At 35.5% G+C, this 26,387-nt stretch overlaps 1 protein-coding gene across 5 annotated transcripts in view; it reads left to right on the forward strand.

Moving 5' to 3' along the window:
* Nucleotides 1–18,003, forward strand: part of LOC127091901 (uncharacterized) — a 32,635-nt gene extending 14,632 nt beyond the window's left edge. For 2 of the 5 annotated variants that reach the window (XR_007792028.1, XR_007792027.1), the window contains 12 exons: nucleotides 1,855–1,890; nucleotides 1,997–2,117; nucleotides 2,240–2,476; nucleotides 3,250–3,345; nucleotides 3,452–3,517; nucleotides 3,679–3,717; nucleotides 3,831–3,965; nucleotides 4,624–4,985; nucleotides 5,377–5,470; nucleotides 16,272–16,463; nucleotides 16,959–17,109; nucleotides 17,526–18,003. Coding sequence is in view for 1 of the 5 variants with exons in the window: in XM_051030637.1 (XP_050886594.1) it covers nucleotides 1,855–1,890; nucleotides 1,997–2,117; nucleotides 2,240–2,476; nucleotides 3,250–3,345; nucleotides 3,452–3,517; nucleotides 3,679–3,717; nucleotides 3,831–3,965; nucleotides 4,624–4,985; nucleotides 5,377–5,470; nucleotides 16,272–16,463; nucleotides 16,959–17,057 (1,477 nt within the window). In the remaining 4 variants the exon portion in view is untranslated. The remainder of the gene's footprint in view (nucleotides 1–1,854; nucleotides 1,891–1,996; nucleotides 2,118–2,239; nucleotides 2,477–3,249; nucleotides 3,346–3,451; nucleotides 3,518–3,678; nucleotides 3,718–3,830; nucleotides 3,966–4,623; nucleotides 4,986–5,376; nucleotides 5,471–16,271; nucleotides 16,464–16,958; nucleotides 17,110–17,525) is intronic. The other 3 variants (XR_007792030.1, XR_007792029.1, XM_051030637.1) reach the window with 3 other exon arrangements.
* Nucleotides 18,004–26,387: the final 8,384 nt, after the last annotated feature.

Genomic DNA, 26,387 nt, shown 5'->3' on the forward strand with positions numbered 1-26,387 from the left:
CTTCCCAAATGTTCGAGAGTTGAGTCTCTCCTAATAACCACTCACTAATTCCCAGATAACCCACTATGCTTTGCTATCTTCCTATTTATTGAGCATAACAGCCTATAGAACTTAACACACATTAATTCACCATTCCCTTTATTCCACAAGCTTTTTTTTTCATCCACCCTTTGTGCATAATCCATTAATTCAGATAGTCTTTCAACTGGATGAAGCTTTAGTTCAGCCTTTATCACATCTTTGGGTCCATTAAAAAAAATTCCTTTTAAGTAAGACGGATCAACACTTTTCAGGGGGCCTGCATATAGCTCAAATTGCTCTCTATATTCTTCCACTGTACCTGTTTGTTTGAGACTCAACAACAATTCAAAGGGACTTTGGATCATTGAGGGTTGAAAATGATTAAGGATGGCTGTTTTGAATTCCTCCCAAGTCGAGTTTGGTGACGACACCTCCCACCATTGATACCATGCAAGTGCTTTTCCCTCCATGGCTACCATCGCTGCCCGCAGTCTCTCTGTTTCATCTACTTCCTTCAGGTCAAAATAGCGCTCGGCACGGTTCAACCAACCGTATGCATCTGTACCTTCAAAAATTGGAATTTCCAACTTTCGCCATCTTTCTTTGCAGGACCGTGGATGTCGATGATTCACAGACACATCCTCTTCATCAGTTTGGTCCTTGCCGTGTCGTGATCCTGCTGGACTTTGGTGCCTCATGCGACGAACAGTTTCGACTAATTCCTTCATTTGTCGTCTAACCTCTCTTCGCTCCACACGGTCTTCTTCACGTTGTTTCTCCATTGTTTCTTTCATTGCTAACAACGCTTAAAATCCACGTTCGAGAATTTCCAATCTGACCTCCATTTCCCCTCGCGTAGATACCTAAAGCAGTCCCGGAAGGAAACTGCTCTGATACCGGTTGGTAGAAGTTGATACCAAACAATAAGATTTAATAGTAATTACAATGAGTTTCCAAGAAATTCGAGAGTCTTGGATCTCTCCCTTCCATCAAATCTTGGAATCAAATCCGCAGCCATATTCATGCCAAAATTTCCAGCACAATGGTAGAATCTTCTTGGATCAGAACTGCTCTGATACCGATTTAATAGTAATTACAATGAGTTTCCAAGAAATTCGAGAGTCTTGGATCTCTCCCTTCCCAAATGTTCTAGAGTTGGGTCTCTCCTAATAACCACTCACTAGTTCCCAGATAACCCACTATGCTTTGCTATCTTCCTATTTATTGAGCATAACAGCCTATAGAACTTAACACACATTAATTAAGTAATTAATAAAATATAACGAACAGAAAGATTAAACAGTAACGGCTAATAAAATAACTTCATGGCAGAATAGAAATAGTTCCTAGTAATTCTGAAGGTCTAACAATTTGATGACAAAAATCTCGTGAGGACTGAATCACTGAATTAGTGATGGTTTTATCTATGGACATAGAGGATGAAAAAGACGATTACTAAGATCTAATATTTCTTAGGCCATGTTTCAACAAGTAGCTATTTAATGGGTAATAGTATACTGAGTTTTTTTCCGGAACAAAATGAAATAGTTAGTATACTGAATTTGCGAGGACTGAATTACTGAATTGATGATGCATGCTTGTATCTTTAAACTTAGAGGACGAAAATGATGATTACTAACACTTTATATTTTAATTGACAATGTTTCAATGGGTTGCTATTTGATTGGCGATAGTATATACTGAACAGAGTGCTGTCTGGTTTTCTTTTCAGTTGCATATACTTATTTTCATTGCATAAGTTATGTTAGGTCGAATTAAGTAATACTTTTCTTCCTACAGCAGCTGAGATGATTCTAACATTTATCATTGTAGGTTTTGTTTATCAGGATCTTCAGACTCTATGTTAAGGTGGTGTACTTTTTTTTTGTTGACAATAAGATGATGTGTGTGTACGTGTAATAGTAATTTATATTGTTTCTTATATGCCTTACGAATGTCACATGTTTCTTTGTAGGCTTTGGGATCTCGGTCAGCAACGGTGTGTGCATTCTTATGCCGTTCATACAGATTCTGTTTGGGCTCTTGCTAGCAATTCAACGTTTAGTCATGTTTATAGTGGTGGTAGAGACTCTTCTGTGAGTGCAATTTTTTTATAAAATTAAAATGAATATTTTAATTATTGACTTGAACTTCTGCGACGTCTCGTACTGTTCAATGTGTGAAGGTCATCTTCTGACCTATTATTTGATTTGTCCAGTTATACTTGACAGATTTGCATACTAGAGAAAGCATTCTGCTTAGCACTGGGGAACAACCAATTCTTCAAATGGCTTTGCATGATGATAGCATATGGGTTGCATCAACGGACTCGTCAGTTCACAGATGGCCTGCTGAAGTGTGCAACCCTCAAAAGATTTTCCAAAGAGGCAATTCTTTTTTAGCTGGAAATTTGTCATTTTCAAGAGCGAGGGTGTCTCTAGAAGGATCTACCCCTGTATGTTGTATTTATATTTATTTGTCAAAAATATTACTTTTATTATTTTATCACCAAATGTTGTATTGCTTTGAGAATACATAATGCTGGTTGCATATGCACATATAAAGGTGAAATATATTTGTTTACTTGTCTCTCGTTTAGTGCTTCCTTTTTTGGGGATATGGTGGGGTCTTCCTTCCAAAGAAGTTTCTATCCTAGGATAAATGTTCTTTTGATCAGGTTCATAGAACATATACATTAGGGGAGAATATATTGTTCTTATTTGATTTGATAATACACAGATACATTAGGATTACATAGGAAAGGAAACAGTAAAGGAAATTAAATCAAACCCTAATAATCAAATTCAAAATCAAATCCTAATGATCTAATTCTGGAAGATATCTAAACTTGATGATGATTCAAACAAACCTCCCTGGTTTAAACTGATAGAGGAATGTTTTAGTTAGCATTTTGTATTATTATAGTGTAGTCTATGGTGTGCTGTTTCTATATAGTGCTGAGCTTTAATAGTTAGTTACAGCATTCTCTCTATATAAGTAGAGTCATTGTATCTCTTTCTGATATATACAATATATGAAATTCTAACAGAATTCCTAACTGATTTCTCAGATTCTATCATAAACCATTTATTATAGGGACTGCCAACTTATTATTTATACAATATTTACGCCATAATCTCCTTGAATCTTTTTCTTTGCAACATATTATCTGTTTCAGCGCAGAGCCACTAATAATTTTTCTTTTTATTGACATTCAAATGTAAATAGGCTCCTGAATACAAACAGCCTACATTGACTATTCCCGGCATCCCTGCAATAGTACGACACGAAGTTTTAAATAATAAGAGGCATGTGCTGACAAAGGTAATCACGGTGCTTTGTGTTTTGTGTTATTATGCAAATTATGTTAATATTGTCACGTGTTCTGTTGTATAGTTATCTTCTGAGCTGATAAATGGATCCTTTATAGGATACTTCTGGTTCAGTGAAGTTGTGGGAAATCACGAAAGGTGTTGCAATTGAAGATTATGGAAAGGTAATTTGGTTTTACTTTCATTTACTAATCTGAATGGAAGTATTATCTGATAGGGAAAAACCTTAGTTGTACCGATTAATATTTTCAAAGTTCAACTGTAGCTGCTGGCAGGGCTCATTTGTAGTTCAAAATAGCTCATGCTTTACATCTGAACTATATAGGTACCATTCGACGAGAAAAAGGAAGAGCTGTTTGAGATGGTATGATTGCATGTATTTGTCATCAACAATTCTTTTGCTTTTTGAAAGGACACTTGTTATAAATATATTATTGTTTTAGTTCTGGTTGGTTTATACTTTCCCTATTATTTCAGGTTAGTATTCCTGCATGGTTCACAGTGGATACCAGACTTGGATGTTTGTCTGTACATTTGGACACTCCCCAGTGCTTTTCTGCAGAGTTGTATTCACAAGAGCTTAACATTGTAGACAAACCGGAAGATGATAAGGCAAGTGAGCATACTTTTATAAGCAATTTGTATACCTTTTTCTTGAATTTCTTATCTATTGATATTTTCCCTAATTTCAAGTCTTTGGTATGTTATTATCATCAGTGTTGTTATATGCCAGCCATGGCATGACAGATTTTTGGACAACCGCCATAGGCAATTTGTCAACGGATGCCTAGCCTGGCTGTGCCATAGGTCGCAATGGGTTATTTATATGGCAAATTTTTAGCTTTCCGCCATTGACTAGTTATTATATTGGCCGTAACAAATAATACCCACTTTACAAAATTGACAGTGTTTATTCTCCTTTTGTTTTGCAAGTTACAGATGACTATAATAAACTAATGATTTCCAGTTTATTTAATTGTATACGCCATTCATGTTGGGGATCTTTTACCATCAGTGAAGCATAATGAGCTTCCAATTTTAATTTGTTCTTGTTCAATCCGAATGATGCTCACCATGTCACTATTATCACTAATATGATAGTGTTTATTATATGCAGTTTTATTACGTAAGAGGCTGCATTCTCATAATTCTTGCACACCAAAATCAATGCTTATTTATACATTCATGAAGCATGCACGCATAAAGACACACGCACGCACAAACACACATATAAAATATGGAAGCAGCTAATGACTCTTTTACCCTACAGATTAACTTGGCTCGAGAAACACTGAAAGGACTCTTGGCTCATTGGATGAGAAAACGAAAGCAAAGGATGGGAACTTCTATTTCTGCTAATGGGGAATTATCATCTGAAAACGAAATTGGTACTAGAAGTCTTTCACATTCAGACGTTGAGGTTGACGGAAGTTCTGAGAATGAGGCTGTCGTTTATCCTCCTTTTGAATTCTCAATTGTTTCCCCTCCTTCCATTATTACTGAGGGAACACTCGGAGGTCCATGGAGAAAAAAGATTACAGATTTAGATGGAACTGAAGATGATAAAGACTTCCCCTGGTGGTGTCTGGACTGTGTACTGAATAATCAATTACCTCCTAGAGAAAATACCAAGTAATTTTTGTCTTCCTGTTTATTTTTGTTCTCTCTATAATTCCTCTGATTACTTCCTCCGTCTCACAATAGATATCCTCTTTCTTATTTTTATTTGTCTCAAATTATTTATCTCTTTAAAATACTAATATGAAATTTATTATTTCATTCCACTAACTTATCCTTATTTATTGTATTTTAATTTATATAACTACTCCACTATTTATTATTAATAACGTTATTTTAGTAAATGACACTCGTTTTATCATTGAAATCAACACAATTAATCATTATCTTAAAAAATGTGAAAATTTCAAAGAGAACACCAATTATGAGATGGAGGGAGTATTTTTCTTGGGCCAATTATTTACTGTTCTCTTTAATATACATATTTTTATCATAACCTTTGCAGATGCAGTTTCTATTTATATCCCAGTGAAAGCTCTAATGTCCAGATCCTCACTCAAGGGAAGCTAAGTGCTCCACGTATATTAAAAATTCATAAGGTAACTATTGGAAAAAATAGGTAAAATTTGTTGTATATTATTCCTCAGCCTTAGGCTGATTTATATAGTGAAGATATAACCATTACATTTAATGGAGAATAAAGAAAAATAAAGAAAAATAAAAGTAGTATTAAAGGAAATAATAAAATCGGAAATAAATATTATCCAACACCCCTCTCAAATTGGTGTATAGATATCTATCATGCCCATCTTTCTTGTCTATCAAATGCTCAAAAATAGGTCTTGCCAAACTTTTGATCAGGATATCCGCAGTTTGCTGACTTGAAGTCATGAAAGGTAGACATATGATTCCAACATCTAACTTCTCCTTTATGAAGTGTCGATCAATCTTGATATGCTTGGTTCTGTCATGTTGAACTGGATTATGAGCTATGCTAATAGCAGCTTTACTGTCAGAGTACAATTTGAATGGAAGTTCAATTTTCATCTTAAGTTCTTCTAGGATTCCAAGGATCCATAATCCTTCACAAATACCTTGAGACATAACTCTAAACTTGACTTCTGCATTACTCCTTGCTACAACTCCTTGTTTCTTGCTCCTCCATGTCACAAGATTACCCCAAACATAGGTACAATATCTAGAGGTTGATCTTCTATCTGTGACTGAACCTGCCAAATCAACATCGGTGAAGATAGATACATTTCTTTTACTAGTCTTCTTAAAAAATAATCCTTTTCAAGGATTTTCTTTAAAATATCTCAGTATCCTATAGACTGCCTCAAGATGTTCCTCGAAAGGAGAATGCATAAACTGACTCACTACACTAACTGAAAAAGCAATATCAGGTGGTGTGTGTGACAAATAAATTTGTTTCCCAACCAATCTCTGATATCTTCCAGTATCAACAGGAACATTACCTTCTCCCCAAAGTTTAGCATTAGGATCCATAGGGGTATCTGCAGGACGACATCCACTCATTCCTGTTTCTTTCAACAAGTATAGAATGTATTTCTGCCGTGAAACCACAATACCATTCTTTGACCGAGCAACCTCCATACTTAGAAAATATATCATGAATCCCAAGTCCTTGATTTCAAAGTCTACTGCCAATTTCTCTTTTACTCTTGCCATTTCCACTGTATCGTCTCTAGTAAAGACAATATCATCAACATAAACAATCAGGGCAACAACTTTTCCATCGTGGGAGAACTTTGAGAACAGGTGTGGTCAGTCTGTCCTTGGATGTACCCTTGTTTCTTCATGGACTGAGTGAATTTTTCAAACCAAGCTCTATGGGACTACTTTAATCCATACAAAGTCTTATTTAGTTTACACACATTTGATCCAAATTTGTTTTCAAAGGAGGAATGTCCATATATACTTCTTCTTCTAGATCACCATTAAGGAAGACATTCCTTACATCTAATTGATGTAGGGGCCAATCCAGGTTAGCAGCAAGAGATAAAAGAATTCTGACAATGTTCAATTTTGCAACAGGAACAAATGTCTCTGAGTAATCTATACCATAGGTCTGAGTAAAGCCTTTAGCCACCAAGCGAACATTGTGCCTTTCAATTGATCCATATGAATTATACTTCACAGTAAACATCCATTTGCATCCAACTGTATTCTTGTCATCTGGTAGTGACATAACACTCCAAGTTTTGTTCTTTTCAAGAACTTTCATCTCCTCAAGTACAACTTCCCTCTACTTTGGAATTTCTAGAGCAACCTATACACTTTTTGGAATTTCTACATTAGACAATTTTGAGGTGAAGGCAGACATAGATGAAGACAAATTTGAATATGATATAAAATTGGACATGAGGTGTTTAATGCAAGATCTGACAGGTTTTCTAATGGCAACAGAATCATCTATATCAGGATACAAAATACGACTCTTAGAAACAGAGATAAACTTACCTTTCCTTTTGTTAGGAGGTTGATCATTTCCCGATTCAGATTCCTGGCAGTGTTGAGATGTGGACTCGTCCCTTCCTTTATGGTGCTTTTTTACAAAAACCTTTTCTTTCCAGATCCTGTTTCCTAATTCAAATATGTTTTCTTAAAGTGACTCATTATTTTGTGGCATTTTAATTAGATCATCATTATCATCGTTTTCAGGTTTCACAAGATTCCTTACTCATAGCAGAAGTAGGATCAGATAAAGAATCACGGTCATTTTCTGTTGGTGCAGGTGTAAAAGTCTCATAATTTTGTGATACTGGCAAATATAAGTTATTTAAAAAACTCATGTTCTCAATTTGAAACGAGTCTTCGTTTATCTTCCCCCTTGAAGATGAGTGTCATCAAAAAAAGTTTATTTTCAAATAATGTAACATCTATAGTGATAAACATTTTCTTATTTTTTGGATCAAAATATTTATATCCTTTTTGGGTTGAGGAGTATCCAACAAAGACACATTTTATAGCATATGATTCAAATTTTCCTACATTTTTATGTTCATGAACAAAGACTGTGCAACCAAAGATTTTTAAAGTCAAATCAGTTAAAACACGAGTACTAGGAAAACATTCTTTGAAGACATTAATTGGAGTTTGAAAATTGAGAATTTTGGAGGGTATTCTGTTAATTAAATACACAACTGTTAAAACAGCTTCGCCCCACAAATGATTTAGTACTTTATTCGAAAAAAGTAGAGCTCTAGCAACTTCTAGTAAATGTCTATTTTTTCTTTCGGCCACTTCATTTTGTTGAGGAGTATTAGGACATGAACATTGATGTACAATTCCATTTTTTAGAAAAAAATCATCCAAGATAGTGTTAAAAAATTCTTTGCCATTATCACTTTAAAGACTCGATATTTGTTTGAAATTGGTTATGCACCATTGAAAAAAATTCTTTACAGCCTGACAAACATCTGATTTCCCCTTTAACAAGTACACCCAACATACTATTGTATGATCATCTATATATGCGATAAATCATTTTTTGAGAGAGAGTGTACTTGTACGATTAGAGCCCCAAACATCACTGTGAGTGATAGAAAACGGTTTTGATGGTTTATAAGGCTCTATTGAAAATTGAGAATGATGATGCTTTGCAAACTCACATGCTTCATATTTAAACGAAGAAAAGTTCTTATTGTGAAATAACTTAGGAAACAAGTGTTTTAAGTAAAGAAAACTAGGATGACCTAATCTTAAATGCCATACCATAATGTTGTCATCTTTATTATTTTAAACAGAAAAAGACTCAAAGCAGAAACTTATTGTTTTTGAAGATAGTTGTGATGTCGATCCAATATCAAGGTAGTAGAGTCATCCACTCTCCTTAGCACTGCCAATCATCTTCCCCGAGTTCAAGTCCTGAAAGACATAGTGAGATCGGAAAAAATTAGTTTGACAATTTATATCTTGGGCTAATTTACTGACGAACATTAAATTACACGATAAGTTTGGAACATGAAGGACATTTTTAAGAGTTAACATTGGAGACAACACAGTTGACCCTTTACCTGCAATGGTTGAAAAAGAGCCATCTACGATTTTTATTTTTTGATTACCTACACATGGACTATATGAAGAGAATAAAGTGGATTCACCTGTCATGTGATCAGAGGCACCTGAATCTACTACCCAAGTATGACTGACACTAAGAAATGCAGAATCACCTTTTGTTGCTATAGAGCAAGAAGGGGTTGGAGACTCGAGGAGTTTGTACAATCTGTCTAGTTGTTCCGTAGTAAGTGGAAGTTGAGTTGGAGGGGATTGGTGTCCTTGATCAGAATTACTAGCCTGGAATGCACAACCACCTTTTTTCTTCCAGTTAGAAGGTTTGTCTTTGAGCTTACAACAAGTTTCACATGTATGCCATTCGTGCTTGCAGTGATCACACCAAGGAACTTTGTCTGACCTTTTTCCCTCGTCAAGATTCCTAGTAGTCAGAGCTGACTGAGCCTTCAGATTCAGAGCATCGTGGTGTCTTGCTCATCATAATTTCTTGTCGTGCCTCCCCCCTTCTTATTTTTGCAAAAGTTTCATGAAGAGTTGACAATGATATTTTTTCCTAAAACTCTATTTCTTACCTCATCAAGGTCTTTATTGAGCCCAACAAGAAACATGAATACACGATCATTTTCTTGCCTTTTGAGAAATAAAACATTGTATTTTGTACACCTCCAATTGTCATCATAACAGAGATCCAACTTTTGCCACATTGTTAACATCTCATTGTAATAACTTTGATTTTAAAATAAAAATTTGGGAGGAGTTTTGAATATCAGAGCATGTTTCCTTAACAGCTTCCCACACATCCTTTATGAAAGGTAAAAACATGTAAGACTTATCTATTCTAGTTTCCATAGAGTTTACCAGTCACGCAATAATCAAGGAGTTCTCAGACTTCCATTGTTTGTAACGAGAGTCTCCTGTTGCCGGTTCAGCTACTGCTCCTGTTAAGAAACCAAGTTTCCCTTTGCTATCCAATACCAACCGAACGGTTTGAGCCCATTCATTATTGTTATTCCCATTTATTTTAGGGATATTGACCTTGAGGGAGTATGAAGAATCTTTTTGATCATTACCGCCTATGTTGGAAGAACTGTCACCAAAATCAATGTTGTTCCTGTTTCCATAGGCCGTCATTATTACCAAAAACAATGTTGTTACTGTTTTCATTGTTGCCATCATTACTGCCACTGTTTGTGACCACCGACGATTCCTCTCGTATGCCATCTCCGCGATCACCTCCGATTTTGCGACCACCGCCGTTTCCGCAGCCACCGCCCGACTCAGGCTGCGGTTGTTCGCTATGGCTGGATCCGGTGTAGGCCTTTGTTGAGTAAGGCTATTTGTTATTGTTATTCGTCATAGGAGGCTAAACGGGTATGTGAAGCAGGTCGGTAAGAAAGCGAGTCGAACAATTTTTTTTTTTCAAGAAAGCTTTAGAGTAACCCCTAATCCAATATTCTTGATACTATATTGAAAAAATAGGTAAAAGCTATTGTATATTATTCCTCAACCTTAGGCTGGTTTATATAGTGAAGATATAATTATTACACTTAATGGAGAATAAAGAAAAATAAAAGTATTATTAAAGGAAATAATAAAATCAGAAATAAAATATTTTCCAAAAGTAAGTTTTAATATTTCATGATGACAAATGGGAAGTTAAAGTTGTGTGCTTTTTCAGTTTTCCTTTGAATTTTTTCTTCATTACAATAAATGAAAAGATAATCTTTTGTAACAAGAGAATATTGTGTTGTACCCTTATCCTTGAATCTATCAATTGCTTTTAACATCAAATTTAAGACATTACATTTCATCTTCATTTTCAAGTTGACTTTTGGGTTGAGTTACAAAATCGATTTATAAGATGAGGATTGTCCAAATCTTGTAATGGCTATCGTGACCATATATACATAACTAGGGATAGACATCGAAAGTGCGAACAAAGTGAACTCCTTTCCCTATCCCAAATTTCTAAAAAAAACGCACATCTGTTCGGAAATTTACTTTCAGATTGGAAAAACAATGCTTTTGTCTCGAAGCGTTCGTCCGGACAGCATATGAACAGTGTCTTTTCCAGAAGCAAACTTCCAAAATAAGATTGATGGTCAGAACATAAGCTCCTTGGACATGCATAACATATTTAGGTTAGGTGTTTTGATACCATTCTTGAATCTGAATTTCTTGTGTTATTATATGGAGAAAAGTACACATATATAGGTCTAAGCCTCCTAATTAACTCTACTAATTAAAGAAAGATTTAATACAATAATATCTTAAATAATATCCTAATTGATACTACTAATAAAAACAATAGATACAGAATAATAATAAAATAATATCTCAACACTCCCCCTCAAGGTGATGCGTATACATCATAAGCATCCACTTTGTCACATATGTATGTAATTTGAGGTCTTCAAAGAGATTTTGTAAAGAGGTCAGTAAGTTAATCCTTGGAATTAACAAATGAGGTTTTGATGGTCCCAATGGTAATCTTCTCTCTAAGAAAGTGACAGTCAACTTCTATATGCTTTGTCCTTTCATGAAAAACTGGATTGGAGAAGAGGTGCAAAAGCTGATTAGTTGTCACATACGAGTTCCATAGGGTTGACTTCACAAAAGTGAAGTTCCTGTAGTAAATGCTTTAACCAAAAGAGGTCACATGTGGCATGGGCCATGGCTCGATACTCAGCTTCTGTACTTGATCGAGCAACGACCGTTTGCTTTTTGCTTTTCCATGAGATCAAATTTTCCCAAATAAAAACACAATAACCCGATGTAGACCATCTATCACTTGCATCTCCTGCCCAATCAGAATCTGAATATCCAATGATATCAGTGTTGCCTCTATCACAAAAAACAAACCCTTTTTCAGGTGATCCTTTGATAGACTTAAGGATTCAAATAGCTGCTTTCCAATGGAGGAGAATTTAAGAATTGACTTACTACACTGACCAAAAAAGATATATCAGGTCTAGTCATGGTAAGATAATTCAACTTTCCTTCAAGTCTTCGATATCTTCCTGGATCAGTATATGGCTCCCCCTGATTAGAAAGAAGCTTTACATTAGGATCCATAGGAGTGTCAATTGGTTTGCAGTCTGAAAGACATGTTTCTTCCAAAATATCAAGAGCATACTTCCTTTGAGAGATAACAATACCTAACTTTGATTGAGCTACCTCAATTCCTAGAAAGTAACGAAGAGGACCCAAATCTTTAGTCTGAAAATTCTGAAATAAGTGTTGCTTTAAAGCCTTGATACCCTCAAAATCATATCCTGTAATTACAATGTCGTCAACATAAACCACTAGATAGATATATTTATTGGAGGAGCATTTGGTGAAAACAGAATGATCTGATTCACACCGGTTCATCCCAAATTGTTGCAACACTTTATTAAATCTTCCAAACCATGCCCGAGGTGATTGTTTCAAACCATACAAAGATTTGTGTAATTTACACACCCGATTACGCTCCCCCTAAGCAACAAACCCAGGAGGTTGCTCCATGTAAATCTCCTCTTCCAAGTCACCATGCAAGAATGCATTCTTGATATCCAATTGAAATAGAGACCATTGTTTCATGGCAACCATGGCTAGAAAGAGGCGAACAAATGCCATCTTCGCAACAGGAGAGAAAGTATCACTATAATCTTGACCGGGGACTTGAGTGTATCCTTTTGCCACTAAGCGAGCTTTCAATCGATCTACCTGTCCATCAGGACCAACCTTAACATTAAATATCCACATACAACCAACAACAAATTTTTTAGGTGGGAGAGGAACAAGCTCCCAAGTATGATTAGATTCTAAAGCTGACATTTCATCAAATATTGTCTGTTTCCACCCTGGATGGGATAAAGCTTCCTGAATAGTTTTAGGAATAAAAACAGATGCAAGTGCAGTAACAAACGCACAATAGGTAGGAGATAACCGGTGATAAGACACACAATTATAAATAGGGTAAGGATTACGGGTTGAACGATTACTTTTACGGATGACAATGGGCAAGTCAGGAGACGGGGCCAGAGCAGGGGTGGAGGCGCTTGGAATAGAAGCTGGATCATGTGGTCTCAACCTTCTCTCATAGGTAATGCCATACCGGTTCAACAAAGGTGAGGACTCATCTATCACAACGGATGGACTAGACGATAAAGGATTGGACTCAACCGACTCAAAATAGGGAATATGCAGAACTTGATTTAAATTAGTTTCAGGGACATCTGAGTTGGGAAAGTATGGTACGTCCTCAAAGAATGTAACATCTGCAGACGTGTATAAACGATGTGTAGAAGGAGAGTAACACCGATATCCCTTTTGGATACGGGAGTAGCCCAAAAAAACACATTTGATGGCACGAGCGAACATTTTATCATGACCTGGGGACAAATCATGAACAAAACAAGTACATCCAAAGACACGGGGGAAAATAACATATAAGGGATCTGTAGGATGCACCGGGGAATGAGGAACCTGATCATTCAACACAGAGGATGACATCCGGTTAATTAAATACCTGACAGTAAGAACATCTCACCCCCCAAAACTTTAGAGGTAAGTTGACATTTAACAAAAGGGTACGAGTAGTGTCAACAATGTGTCTATGTTTTCCTTCAGCAACACCATTTTGTTGAGGCGTATGGGGACAACTCAATTGATGTACGATGTCTTTGGAGTGCATGAAAGAGTTGAAACGATCAGAAAAATATTCTTTTGCATTGTCATTGCGTAAAATGCAAATTGTTTTGCCAAACTGCGTCAAGATTTCAGAACATAAATTCTTAAAAATATTAAAAAATTCAAAATGATCTTTCATTAAAAACATCCAAGTACATCTTGAGAAATCATCAATAAAAGTAACATAATACCTATACCCTAGGATTGAAGGAATCCGACTAGGACTCCACACATCGGAATGAACGACGTAAAAAAGAGACAAAGCTCTATTATTAATGCGACGGATAAAAGAAACTCTAATGTGTTTTCCTAATTGACACGACTCACGTTGTAAGGACTCTAAATGAGGAAGACCTGACACCATTTTCTTCAATTTTGATAAACTCGGATGACCTAAGCGACAATGCAGAAGATCAGGAGATCCAGTAGTAACACATATAGCGGAAGTGGGTGGTTGAAGATAATAAAGACCACTAGATTCAATTCCGACTCCAACCGTTTGTCATGTACTCCGCCCCTGTATCAAAAAGGAATCAAAAGTAAATGTTATGACACATTTCAAAGAGCTGGTTAATTTGCTTATAGAAATAAAATTGAAAGGGCAATTAGGAATCAATAAAACAAAACTCAAAGAGAGTGGGGGAATAAGTGATATTCGTCCAACACCAGTTGCCTCAACTTTAGATCCATCCGCAACAGTAATATGATGTGGATATTTAGGTGGTGATAATTCAGAGAATAATGAGGCATTACCGGTCACATGGTCTGAAGAACCATAATCCATAACCCATCCAATAGGAGTAGCATGAGAAAGACAAATCATAGAATTACCAGTACGAGCAATAGTAGCCGAGGAGGTGGCTTGTTGTGCTACCTTCAATCGCAAATATTCCTGATACTCATCGGCAGAGAAAGTAGTTTGAGTTCACCCTTTGATTCACGGTTTGCAATGGTTTGAGCAACATTAGCAGTTTTGTTCGGGTAGCCATGTAAGTCAAAACACCGATCTTGAGTGTGCCTATCTTTCCTACAATGAGTGCAATAGAAGTTACTTCTACCTCTTCTACCACGTCCTCGACCACTGCCACGGCCACCACATCCTCCATTACTAAAATTAGAAACAAAAGCAGAGGACTCAGGAGTAGTATGAGTGTCATCACCTGGTAAAGATACCCGGACGAGACGATCAATTAGTTCTTCTACCGTAGGGATGGTAATATTTGTTAACGCCTGGTATTTAACCGAACTATATTCTTTAGAGAGGCCATGAAGGACAAACACCATGAACATATTGTCAAGCTTGCCCAATATCTTCGTAATATCATCACTAACCAGCATAAATTTAAGGCCATCAATAGTAGATTGAGCACAGGTGAGATATTCTAATAAGTCTTGATCATTCATTTGAAGAGTAGCCAAATTGCAGACCGATGCATACATTCTATGAATATCGTTAGCATAAAGGTTTTAGCCTTCTGCCAAACCTCATAACATGATCTATACGCACGAAAGTGTGCCATCAGATTTGGTTCAATAGAATTCCACAACAATGATACAAGTTGATAATCAGCGGCTTCCCAATCATCTTTTATCTCTATCAGATTCAGAAACCTTTTTAGTAAGATGGTCTGGCAGACGTTGTCCTAAAAACCATAACTCAACCGAAGCATACCAATTCAAATAGTTCTTATTACCATTTAATTTAGCCGTGGTAATAACGGGTGTTCCTGGAAACACAAACGAAATAAACTCTTTTTGGGAGGATTCTTCTTAACAACACCATTCTTTGGGCTTGGAATATCAGTCATGATTTCAACACCACCAACTAAAGAACTCTAGATCGCAGAAGCAACACACAAGAAAAAATAGGGTTGTGAACAAAAAAAAAATAGGGTTGTGAATTAAGAAAAAAATAGGGTTTTGAACCAAGAAAAAAATAGGGTTTTGAATCAAGCTCTAGATACCATCTTGAATATGAATTTCTTGTGTTATTATGTGGAGAAAAATACACATATATATAGGTCTAAGCCTCCTAATCAACTCTACTAATTAAGGAAAGATTTAATACAATAATATCTTAAATAATATCCTAGTTGATACTACTAATAAAAACAATAGATACATAATAATAATAATAATAATAATAATAATAATAATAATAATAATAATAATAATAATAATAAAATAATATCTCAACAACCATCTTAGAATCTATAGGCTGAGTCTAACTCAACCTCACAAAATCAACTTGTAAGGTGATGACTCCAAACCTTACTCGAACTACTTTGTCAATATCTCTAAGTTGGTGGGTTCTCAACAACTTTGTTTAATTTGTCCATCCCAGATGTAGTGTGGAATACAAAATAGTGGGATATGGGAAAGGAGGCAGATTTCTCAATTGCATATGCTGGCACTCGGCAAGCCTCTACTTGCAAGGTGGATTGCATGTTGGTCACTGAAAGAAAATGAAACAGTATATTAAATAAGCATAAAAAGAGTGATTGCAAATAGGTGGAAATGATATACATTTAGTTTTGGAAGAAATAAAAAAAAAGTGACAGACAGAAAGGAATAAGGCAGTTTAGTTTCCACAAGAATTCATTGCTTTGTTCATGGATAAATTTTATAAGAAATTATTTCCCAGCTCAATTATGCATTTATTAATGACCATCTCTTTTTTTTGTCTAGGTTATTAATTATGTTATAGAAAAGATGGTGCTTGACAAACCTTTGGATAGTGGCAATGCTCAAGGTAGTTTCCCCCCTGGAATTGCTGGATCGAATTTACAGAACCAAACAGCTGGGGATGATTCTTTCCGATCTGGGTTTAAACCTTGGCAAAAACTTAGACCTTCTATTGAAATATTGTGCAACAATCAGGCAAGTTATATATATTCTTATCAAGGTAGTCATATATTTAGTTTTTTAGATGCCAAAATTGAGCAATTTCACGCTTTATTTGTTTTTAGTTGGCCTACTCTTCAATTAATGTTATGCTTTTTAGAATCTGTTCACTTTCCTTATCAACATTTTTGGTTACCCATTGTGTTGTTTCCTGCTAGTTGTTAAAATTTAAAGACAATTCCGCCCAACTTACTTTGATGTTTTAAAACTACAATTTTAATCAGTTTCTTTTATACACGATGCACAATTACTCGAAGAAGTCTTTGTTAACAGCTTTGAAAATATTTTGGTCTAATTATCATGAAAACCAGTTTCTATACCTTACACCATGATACTTTGAAAATGATCAGGTAATAAAAGTTCCCTTATTCAACAGGAATAATGCTTGGCAGAAACTTTAATCATCTTCTAGGATATATTCACTTGATGTGATGAGTCTTGATAGTTTTTTTTTGTGGTAAAATTATTCAGATATTGCCTCCAGAAATGAGCTTAGCCACAGTGCGAGCTTATATATGGAAGAAAACAGAGGACCTTGCCCTAAATTACAGAGTAATTCATGGGAGGTGATTGCAAATTGTGCTTTCGTCGATGGCGGTATAGCATCTTAAACTTTGCTTAGGTACGAATATAATGCTTTGGTGGCATATGGTCTGGAATTTTTTTCCTATTGTTTCTACTACCAACTGGAACAGGGAAGGAAGACCTTAGTAAATCCTACTCTGCAGTCTTTTTTTTTTATTGATGCCTATGTTGCTCCCCAAATTGAGAAAGGCTTTAAGCCATTTCTCTGCTGCTTGCTTGCTGAGAAATATCGTGAGATTATGAATCCCAAACTTTATCAGTATAATTTTCTCTCAATTTATAGGAAAATATTTGTGTAAGTTTTGAGAATGCTTGAATGATGATCATTGGCATCACAGTTTGGAAGACATAGGATAGAATGCATACAATTACAAATACCCTCCTTGTTATCCTTACTTTTTCTTCGATTAATGTTTAAGCAAGCGCAGACTTAATTATTATTAGCACTTGCAGGTTTTCTTGTGATTGCATTAAACACTTCAGAGCAATGATTCTTAACGGGGTGCTGCCTATTTTGATCAGTAGCATTGTAAGAGATTTGTTTGTTCTAAACTCACATTGATAACCAAATTTAGTGGCATTATTCAAACCTGCTCAAATAGATTTTCCTATGTTGGAATTTGTGACTAATTCTTTTTGAAGTACATCTGGCTTGAACATACTTTCAGTGGTCATGACCAAGACTCGTTAATTTTGTGTCTGCATGATGAAGAAGGTTTTCTAATGGGCTCCATGGAGTAGGGATCATCAAATGGGTGTTTTCCAGGAAGTAGGTAGTAAATATAGGGATGACAACAAAAATATTGTACATTTGATCCGTATGTTGAATACCTAAACATATAAATTATGTTCTATATCTGTATTTTTCCTTCATATTTGTTTCTGTACTATTTCTTTTTTCAATAAAAATATTGGCCATCATTAATTGCAAGCACTATTATTCTCATTTTCTTAAATTTAGAATGAGTCACCCTCTATTTGAGTCATTTTTTTTGCTTAACTTCCCTTTTAGTTCGGAGCTCACTGTTTTTAGTCTGGTGTCCTTGGTTGTATGTTGGTCAAAATTTGCACTTTATTTATGGTCTTTTTATTTTATGTAACTTTGCTGAGTCAAAAATGTGGATTTGGAAACCGAAATCACAAACAATATATGTATGCAAGAGATGACCAAGTTATTATCTAGTGGTAGTTATTGTCATCAATCGGTGCTAGTTAAATTTTCTAGGACTAATTATATTTAGTTTCAATAAAATTACAAACGACATGTTTATAGCACAAGTATACATAAATAAGTTTCTATAAGCTATTTCTATAGCAATTAATTTATGGTATAAATTTATAAGATATCTCTGAAAACTTATAAAAATAAATAATTTTTTTTTATGGAAAATGTCATTAGCTGTATTTCTAAATGCCGATAAATTTATATAAGCTAATCTGAACAAATTCTTTTAAGAAATTATCTAAAAAAACTTTTTTTCTATTGAATTATAATGCAAGGAATATTAGAGTGTGTTTAAAATGATAGAAATCTATGAAGTATTTTGTACCTATTAAATTAAATTTGAAATTTGTTTTGGAGTTATGTGAATGTCAAATTTGATATATTTATTATTTCAAAATTTACATGTTGATCCTCATATTTTTACAAATTTACAATTTGTTTGGGTGAAATAGTTGAAGATTTTTGGGTAATTTTTATAAATTTTAACAAGTTTTTGGTTTTATTTAAAATATAAAAAATAAGAACCTATTTGCAAATTTTAAAAATTTAAAGGGACTAATTTGTAAAATTTGAAAATTATAAGAGATTTATATGTTATTTTGAAAATTTTAGAGATGAATTTAAAATTTTCATAAAATATGAGTTCCATTCAAATTTTGAAAAATTAATAATAAACAATTTAACACTCACATTATATAGAGGTAATGACCAATTTTAAATTTTTTACTTCTTTATATCATTTAAAATTCCTTAAATTTAACTTGAATAAAACACTTCATAAATTTACATAATTCTAACAATTCTTATAGGGTTAAATAAGTTTTTGATCCTCATAAATATAATAATTTTCGTTTTTAGTTCCTCTAAAAATTTCATTCAAATAATGGTCCCTCTAAAGTTTTTGGTCCATACAATTAGTCCGTGATGTCAAATGCTACTAACGAATGCTTACGTGGAAAGACAGGTAGATTTATTTTTTATTTATTTTTTATTTTATTTTCATGAATGACAGCGTGTAAAATGCCACAATTTAAAGCTGATGCATTTTTATTTTAACCTAAATCAATTGTTCATCTACTTTGTTCATCTCTTGTCTGATTCGTTCTCCTCAGCTTCATTTTTTTTATCTTCTTCGTTCATCTTCCTCAAAACCTCTTTGTTTTTCATCTTCGTTCATCTTGGTCTGCTTCGTTCCTCAAAGCTTCTTTCACTTTCACCCAAGCATCTTTGTTTTTCATTTATTTCGTTCGTATTACAATAAAAGTTTCGTTGTTACCTAACCTAATACCATTTGTCTCTGTAAAATCGTGAGTTGGGAAGTTTTATGCGTGTCAGGTTCGTATAGTTTAGTACCAATGCAAAAATGTACCTAATAAAGGAAGGTTGTTTTTGAGGTGTCCTTATTGGAGGAGTGTTGATACATGTAGTTTGTCATGATTAATTTGTGCAAAATGTGTCAATCTTGTCAATTACTGTCATGATTGATGTTCCAAACATTATGACAGTCTAAATTGGTGATGATACCTTATGAAATAATACAAAATATTGATGACAATAATTGACAAGATTGATGTTCCAAACTACAAGTTTCATAACAGAAATTCACCACAATACATAAGTTTGATGTTCCAAACAAAATAGTACATAAGGTTCATAGTACATACAATTGGTGTTCCAAAAAAATAGTACATAAAGTTTATATTACATAAGATTGATGTCCTAATCAAAAGAATACTTAAGTTTAATATTACATAAGTTCCAAAAAACAAAATATTTCATAACACAAATTCACTGAGTCAAGCTCTTCTGAATGTCATTCCAAGTCTTCTTCCCTCTAGCACTACCAACACTTATATCTTCCTCAAGAATCACAAATGGACCCCCTGTAGCCTCCTAGGTCCCACAATGTCACGTGTTTTCAGAGTCCTAAGTCTATCACTATTTATTTTTGGAATTTAAACATGTTTGCCCTTTTTCCTTGGTGATATCATAATTTTTACTTGTTATGATAACATAATGTTACTAAACTAATAAACATAAAACACCAAACAAGTTTAGTTGGTATGCGTTGGTAAGTTACAAGATCACTCATACTTGGCTTGTATGTAGATGCTTGACATTTTTCCTTGTTGGTATCAGTTGACATTGGTTTGATAGTAGACTTAGACAATTTTGGTCTTGAACCAATGAAAGTTCTGACAGCAGACTTATGCACTTTTGGTTTTGCACCAATGAAAGTTCTGACCGTAGGCTTAGTCCTGACAGTAGTAGTATCAAAACTTATTGGGTTAACATTAACAGGTTGTTTGGCAAGAACATGTGGTTTTGCAGGACTAGTGTAAAGATTAAGTGGTTAAATGTCTAGTATGTCGTCATCATTCAACAATACTGTCAATTAATCAGGATCTACCCCATAATACATTCTCATTGCCTCAACAAAACCTACAGAAAACTATGTTGCAGGAGTCACCCCAGGTTGAGAAGGAGTCACCTCAATTTAAGAAGGAGTTACATCTGGTTGAGCATGTTGAGCATGTTGCACAGGAGCACAAGTCTTCGTCTTTTTACTTAGGCCTCCCTTTTTGGTATTTCCTTTTGGCCTACCCTGCAACCAATGCAATTTGAAACAAGTCATTGCCAATAATAAATGAGATTAAAAATTTAATTGTGTCAACAATAAGCGTTACTAATCCTCTTCTTTGGTCCAGTCTCCACAATCTGAGTTTGACTTCCTTAAGTGGGTGTTTTAACATTTCTTGGCAATTCACCAGGAACAACTGCAAGTTGTTTATTTTTCTTACATGTTCTTGTATTGTGCCCATATTCTAAGCATGTCTTGCACCCATGGGTTGTGTTTTCCTTTTCCATCTAGTTTGGGATGCCTCATTTGGCTCTCTTTTATGGAGTTTCTTTGGTCTCCCTGGACCTCTCTTGAAACTTGGTGGCAAGATTTCAGGATCAATAGTCCTTGACCATTTGTTTTTCCCATTTATGGGAGTGATAACTTCATTGTAACATTCTATATAATTCGTCCTATGATAACACTTGTGTACATAGGATCGTCGACTTTCTTATGTATTGCAGTAACACCATGTCTACATGGGATCCCAAAAGTTGCATGAACACATATGTTTTTCCAAGTCTACAACAAAACTATTTGTGAACATGACATGTATTACTTGAAATGTTAATCTCCCTGCATATGTTGGCAACCAATTTTCACTTTTTTCAATCTCTCTATCTAACCTCTTAAGTGGTTTAGACTTGATCTCCCCTTTTTAATTTTCTACCTTTTCCCCATGTGTGGCAAACCTACCCATAAGGTAGTTCCTAATCCACTATAACATGGTTATAATATGTTTATCCCTTTGCATCAAAATAGTTGCATTGAATGATTCACTAAGATTGTTCATCAGAATATCACACTTAGAGTAAAAGGGGAATGCATGCTTACACCATTTATGTTTGGGTATAACTGTAATACCTCAAAATTTGCCCCCCTCATGCATGCATTCATTTTTAGGTCATTTAACATTTCATATTGCATTTCATCATGTCAATCAGAATTAGATCCAAGAAGCTTGAATATCATCCAAGACACTTTGTGGGTCCTATTTGGGTGATCAGTCAACACAAGGGAATGACTTGAGATACTTCCAACATGTTCAAATGAGGTCTATTCATCAGTCAAAACGTTAATCTTGAAGGAGCAAAAGTTTGTTCATGAGTTGTCATGCTCGCTAGGCGAGCAGAATGGGTCGCCTAGCGAGTCCCAAGGAAAGCCACCAAAATCACCTACACTCAGAGGAATTTCTTGAACTGTCATGCTCGCTAGGCGAAGCCCACGCGTTTTGAAAAAAAAAAGAAAAAAAAAAAAGAAAAGAAAAAAAAAAAAAAAAAAAAAAAAAGAAAATAAAATAAATAAATAAAATATAACAGAAAAATCTTGGACTTGAACCTCTCTCTTTTGAGCCCACAAAGTCACAAAAATCAGGTTATAAATTCTAGACTTCCATCTCCCAAAAAAACCCTGGGGAAAAAGATAGTGAGAGAAGAGCTAACAGAGTTCAGAGCAACCTCTAGAGACTGAAAGGAACTCATCTGCAAAGAGTCAATTCCATCTCATATAAACCCTCAAATTGCTTTGCAAACCCAACCAGGCAATTCAATTTCAGTCGATCTCTCCAATCAGGTTTGCCCTATTTCCATTACTCTATGCTTTCAATTTGAATGCTCTGAATGTATGAGGTATTATCGTTAGGTTTTGCATGTGGGCACATGTTTTAGTATGTATGTCATGTCTTGATGTGTGGATCCTTGCCCCTGACTTTGAATTTTGATACCCTTTTGATGCATGTGTTTAACAAGAGGTTTAGGCCTCCTACACTTGGTTGCTTTTTGTGAGCTCTTTTTGTGAATTTTAATGGCATGATTCATGTGGGTCCATTTTGATTTGGGGCAACTCTTGATTGCACCCCATCTTGTCACTCTAACCTGTTTGTTGAGTTTTTTTGTGAGGGCTCACATGACTCCTGAAAGAATAGCTTGCTTGGCATTCCACTTTATTTGTGGGATACCATTTGGAGATTTATTCCGATTATCTGTATTGACTTGCTTTCTTTGATGGTGTCAGCTCGAGAGATCTCTGGGTTTCTTATATCTTTAGCTGTTATTACTTCGGATCTTTATCCGTGTGGTAGATCTCTTGATCCTTTATCTTTCCCGCATTTTACCGCTTTCTTAGCTGGAAGACCTCAATAGGAGGCAATGTTTTCTTTTGTTTGTTTACTTTTGTGCCCAAAGACCTCCAAGAAGAGGCATCAGTGCTAAAGACCTCCCTGAAGAGGCAATTGACGGATAAAAGGGATTAGTAATCAATCCCCCATTATTCAGTGTGTCGTTCTTTATGCTCGCACTACGTGTCGATGCTTCAGAACAAAAGCCCAAGGTCTTTTGTCCGGTCAGTCAGTGGAGAGGGTTCCACCTTTCTGAATCCCCACTTTTTGTCATAAGCTCACCCTGGCTAGGGTTAAGAGCTATGAGGTCTTGTCCTCATTACCCTTTTGATCTGCTCACCCTGACGTTCAATGTCAGTGGTTAAGAGCCCATTTGATTACCTATTCCATGGCTTGTCTGTCGAGGTTGATATGACCCCTCTTGACTAAAGCTCTACCCATGTATGTTTGAGCCCCCTTGTTGGCGTGTTTACTTTAAGATACATGTTTTGTATGGTGTGATCGTCTCCCCATAGGGTTGCTAGGCTTCGTATAGTCTCCCGTTTGCATGTCAATTAAGGTAGCGCGGTTCCTTCGTCTAGGACTGCCTTTTTGCATGAGCATCCTAAAACACCCCAACTCATTGATTTTTCTTCTCCTAAGAACACGTTTACTCCTTCTACTACAGGCGAGTAAGTCTCCAAAGGTCGAGCATCCGGTAGATTGCGTAGTAACGTCGTTCACCCCAAAACACAACCCTTACCCCCCGTAGTTAGCCGAACTACGGCTTGCTCTGATTCTCATTCCAGATGAGATACGTAGGCATAAGACGCGATGTCTTAGCAAGCACACTCCTCTATAACCCCTAGGTAGCCGAGCTACGAAGACTCTGATTCTCATATTCAGATGAGATACGTATGCAGTGGATGTGACATCCGTGCGAGTCATTTTCTTTTGACCCGCCTTTTAGTAAATAGTACATTAGATAAACCTACACCCTTTAGACAAGAACAACAAAAGTGGATCCCGTAGAGTACTACGGATGCGTAGGGGTGCTAATACCTTCCCTTCGCATAATCGCCTCCCGAACCCAAGATTTGGTTGCGAGACCTTGTCTTTTCCTTTCCTTTCTCCCAGGTTTACTTCGAGCGTTTCCTTTCCCTCCTTTGGGATAAATAACGCACGGTGGCGACTCTTCTGTCATTTCTTTTTTTCGCAGGTTGTTTTTTTTTCGCATTCTTTTTTCAGGTTGCGATAATAACATTTAACCATTCAAAAGCATCTAAACTCACCTCCTTAATTTGATTCATCTTATCTTCATGTGCTTCATAAAAGTTTGCATTTGCTGCAACCATAATGAGATCTCTGAACAATGTACCACCTCCAAACTTCTTCTTGAACTTAGCATATAAATGCCTTAGACAAAACTTGTGTTCAAACTCAGGGTATTCTTCCTCAAATACATGCATTAGTCCCTGTATACATAATAACATAAAATATTACACATACTAAGCACCAATGTCAACAAGAAGTAACATTACACATAATAACCAATGAACCATTACACATACCTTTTACTGATCAGATATGAAGAACCACCTACTATTACAACCAATGTCATCAAGAAGTAACTTAACAAACCAACTCCAAGAGTCTATGGTTTCATTCTCTAAAACCCCAAAAGCAATAGGAAGATATTGGTCATTGGCATCCCTACCAACAACAATCAACAAAATTCCACCATATTTGTTCTTTAGGTGACATCCATTTAACCATATGAATGGTTTATATGCAACCTTCAATGCTTTCTTTGCACCATCAAAACACATGTAGCACCTTTCAAACCTTCGTGGCAAGCCATCTGTTGGTCTTCCAATGTTTAACTTGAATGTTTTTCCTTTTGATGTCCTCCTCAGCACCATATGACCATAACATACTATATTGCTTGGCTGAGTCCCCTTAAACAACCTTTCTAGCTAGTTGCCTAGCTTTGAAAGCCATGCATCCAGTGATTTCTGTAGCAAACCTCGGTCTTACATCTGCTTCAACTTCATTTAATTTCATAGTTGAATTGTTCTTCAACATGTCTACAACCACTCTAGCAACCCAATCAACATTAACATTCTTGTTGAAGAACTTTCTTCCATATTTGTGTTTCTGAAACAAAGTTTTAATCTTAAATGATGTAGTTCTCAAAACTGTTATGCATTTCATAATGTAGGCACAATGTTATTTGTCCTTACAAACAATCATACACCTATTCCCATCATTTTTGGAAAATCTTACCTCCCTACCATTCAACACACTGTGTTCTAGTACAACCTTCTTAAATTGATTTAGAGATGAAAATTCCATTCCCACCTTATATATGAAATCCTTTTTAAGTGTTTCCTCTTCAGTAAACCTAATCACTATAGGCATGTCATCACAACTATCTTCATCTGCCCCAATATCAAGCTCATCGATCATGTAATCATTTTCTATGACATGCTCCATATCCATCTCAGTTGTTGTAAACACTTTGTTTTTTTACTTAATGTCATACGGTGAACTGGACTTTTTGTGTTTTTTATCGCAATGTCGCGGTTAGCAAGAGTCGCCACCGACTTTTCTTTTATCCAATAAGGAAAGGTGGAAAAGAACAGGAAAGACCTTAATTTAGATTTTGGGTTCGGGAGGTACATTATACAAAGGGAAGGTGTTAGCACCCTTTGTATCCATGGTTATCCATGGGCTCTTAATTGCTCGATCACTTATATTATTTTTGTCTGAAAAAAAAGTGTTTGTGAATTGTTTGGAAAATTGTTTTTGGAAAGAGAATTTAACTTTGTAATGATTCTTGTATGAATGTATACAAAGTGGTTATCCCGTTTTAGTTTTGAAAATTGTTTAGAAAAATATAACTCGGTAATGATTCTAGTATGAATGTATACCAAGTGGTGATTTTCTAAAGGCATTTTGAAAGGTGTGAGGTGCAAAAAAAATGTTTTAAGTTGTGAGCCAGCAATTAAGAGTTATACCGACCCAAGGTCTTTACGGGCATTTTCTATCCTTATGAGGGTAAAACTGTCCTTATTATTGAGAAATAAGTAGTTTTATCCTTTGGATGTAAAAGGGTCATCGTAGGGTCATCGATTGGTCATTGAAGGCAACAGTTACGAGGATACCTTAGCATTCGAAGGGACTATCATCTTTTAACCGTAGGCAACATCGGAGGGTCATCGAGGGACAAAGTTGTATATTCGAAGGCAACATCCGAGGGACTATAATTTATTTTATGATGATTTAACCGAAGGGTCTTTGCTAAGGGTATCCCCACGTTCGCGGGACATGACCGTAATATCGTAATCGTAAGGCAACAAAGAGAGGTCCAAG

The sequence above is a fragment of the Lathyrus oleraceus genome, chromosome 6 (assembly GCF_024323335.1).
Source record: "Lathyrus oleraceus cultivar Zhongwan6 chromosome 6, CAAS_Psat_ZW6_1.0, whole genome shotgun sequence".
Lineage (NCBI taxonomy): Eukaryota > Viridiplantae > Streptophyta > Magnoliopsida > Fabales > Fabaceae > Lathyrus > Lathyrus oleraceus.